The 1,000-nt window shown below is 36.4% G+C and overlaps 1 protein-coding gene across 1 annotated transcript; it reads right to left on the bottom strand.

Annotated features, from left to right (window-relative positions):
• Positions 1-715: 715 nt before the first annotated feature.
• On the bottom strand, positions 716-869 carry Pmar_PMAR015406 (hypothetical protein; the record flags this gene model as incomplete). The annotated part of the gene is made up of 1 exon (XM_002771688.1): positions 716-869. A coding segment is annotated over one exon (154 nt), but the record flags the coding sequence as incomplete, so codon positions are not given.
• Positions 870-1,000: the final 131 nt, after the last annotated feature.

Here is a 1,000-nt window from a genome sequence, read left to right as displayed (position 1 = left end):
CTACTACTACTACTACTACCTCTTCCGCGATTTGACTCGCCAACTCTCTGTAGGCGCCAACACCAACACTATCGGCTCGCCTGGGATCGTCACGGGTGGTTGATTATTCAAATGGACGATTGCAGGAAGGAGATAAGCCAACGTTTTTCCACTGGGAAAAACAACAACAACATCGGGACTCCACTGCAGCTGTCCCAATGGGAGATACTATTCAAATTAAAGAATCGTAAAATCAGAAGAAAAAATTAACAATAATATGATAACACTTAACAAATGTCGAAAAGAAAAAAAGATAAAAAAACACAAAATCATCAAATTTTCCTTTTTTCCCAAAAATTTCTTCTCTAACACATCAATTCCCTACCATCATAATTACAGCTCCACCTCTTTATCCCACCCGCGAAAAATTACAGAAAAAAAACAAAAAGTTTACATAAATACTTCATCACATATCTTCATGCGCGTAGAAAAAAAACACCAAATTTTCCTTTTATTCTTCGAAATTTTTCAATTCCGCACAACTTTTTCACCACAAAAATCACAAACTACACAAAAAATTACAACTCCCCCTACAAAAAAACACAAAAAAACATGAATTTGTGCATAAATCACCGGAATTTTTCCCCACAAAAATTTCCTCAAATTACGAAAAAAATTTCCTATAACACCACAACAACAATTACCACTCTTCTTCCTTCTCCTCCTCTTATCTCACCTGCCTGTTTCTGCTATCGCAACTATATCTCTACCCTGTAAAGCTACTGGCCACACTTGTGCTTGAATCGGAGTAGGAGAGCCGTTGGGATACGAAATATGCAACTTCTTGGTCAAGTATCTACGAAAATATAAATTTTCAAACTCCAAAATTTCTATATAAAAGTAAACGTATATGAAATCATACAATGGAGTTTCACGGGCGGCCGTGATATGAAAAATATATTTCACGACTACTGCATATCGCGTTTTTCACATGGAATATTACGCCACTTCACGTAAAACG

Source organism: Perkinsus marinus (assembly GCF_000006405.1).
Source record: "Perkinsus marinus ATCC 50983 genomic scaffold scf_1104296962588, whole genome shotgun sequence".
NCBI classification, from domain to species: domain Eukaryota; phylum Perkinsozoa; order Perkinsida; family Perkinsidae; genus Perkinsus; species Perkinsus marinus.
Note: the sequence above shows the minus strand (reverse complement) of the source record. Positions and strands in the feature narration are given on the sequence as shown.